The 793-nt window shown below is 38.2% G+C and overlaps 1 protein-coding gene across 1 annotated transcript in view; it reads left to right on the top strand.

Moving 5' to 3' along the window:
- Nucleotides 1-542: 542 nt before the first annotated feature.
- The window catches only part of AK88_02957 (uncharacterized protein), a gene marked incomplete at both ends in the record, with an annotated part of 4733 nt that continues 4482 nt past the window's right edge, over nt 543-793 (top strand). The window contains one exon of the mRNA XM_012480580.1: nt 543-704. Coding sequence (XP_012336003.1) covers nt 543-704 — 162 coding nt within the window. The remainder of the gene's footprint in view (nt 705-793) is intronic.

Here is a 793-nt window from a genome sequence, read left to right as displayed (position 1 = left end):
AAAAAAAAAAAAAAAATAGATGCGCATTTTTGCCAACGATACATGCCTCCCTCCCACTCACCATTTTTAAATTGTAAAATAGCGCAAAATAAAAAAAATAAATAAAATAAAAGGACAAAGGTTACGACGTTTTTTTTTTTTTTTTTTTTTCTCTCGCTCTAGACATTTTTTGTGTGCACGCGCGTGTTTTGAAAATTTGTAAAGGCCTCCCTTGTCGCCTGTGCGTCTTTTATGCATTTCTGTTCATGGGAATATTTATAGTGTAGGCACCACACATGTGCGTGACATTCCGGTATACGCTTTATAAATGCGGATGGCGAGACTAATGGTGAACATTCCCTCTGCAGTGCATTACATTTTTCATGCGAAGGACTCGAGTTCCTTTGTCCGGCAATATCCGCTATTATAGTATACCAACCGTCGGAGCTCCCCGCCCAAGGCAGGACTGCAAGCGTGTCAGATAAAGGTGAAGCGGTAAGAAACGACAAAGTGAATAGTCACAAATTAACTCAAACCACGGCAACCACCTGCGAGCAACCCTGATGAATAAAAGCAAACCAAAAAGCAAAAAGAAAAAAGGTATCAAGGACAAAGACAGTCAGACGAAGAAGCTATCAAATGAGGAGGTAGAAGTTTTAGTCAAAACACAAAGGGAGGAACTGCTCAGGGCAGTTCAACGGAAGCGCTTGCTGGAGAGCAAATTGGTTAGCTAATTTGAAAAAAAAAAAAAGTGCAAAAATGCCTGAACGGCAAAAAAAAAAAAAAAAAAAAAAAAAAAAAATTAAAATAAAAT

This window comes from Plasmodium fragile, assembly GCF_000956335.1.
Source record: "Plasmodium fragile strain nilgiri unplaced genomic scaffold supercont1.31, whole genome shotgun sequence".
NCBI lineage: Eukaryota > Apicomplexa > Aconoidasida > Haemosporida > Plasmodiidae > Plasmodium > Plasmodium fragile.
Note: the sequence above shows the minus strand (reverse complement) of the source record. Positions and strands in the feature narration are given on the sequence as shown.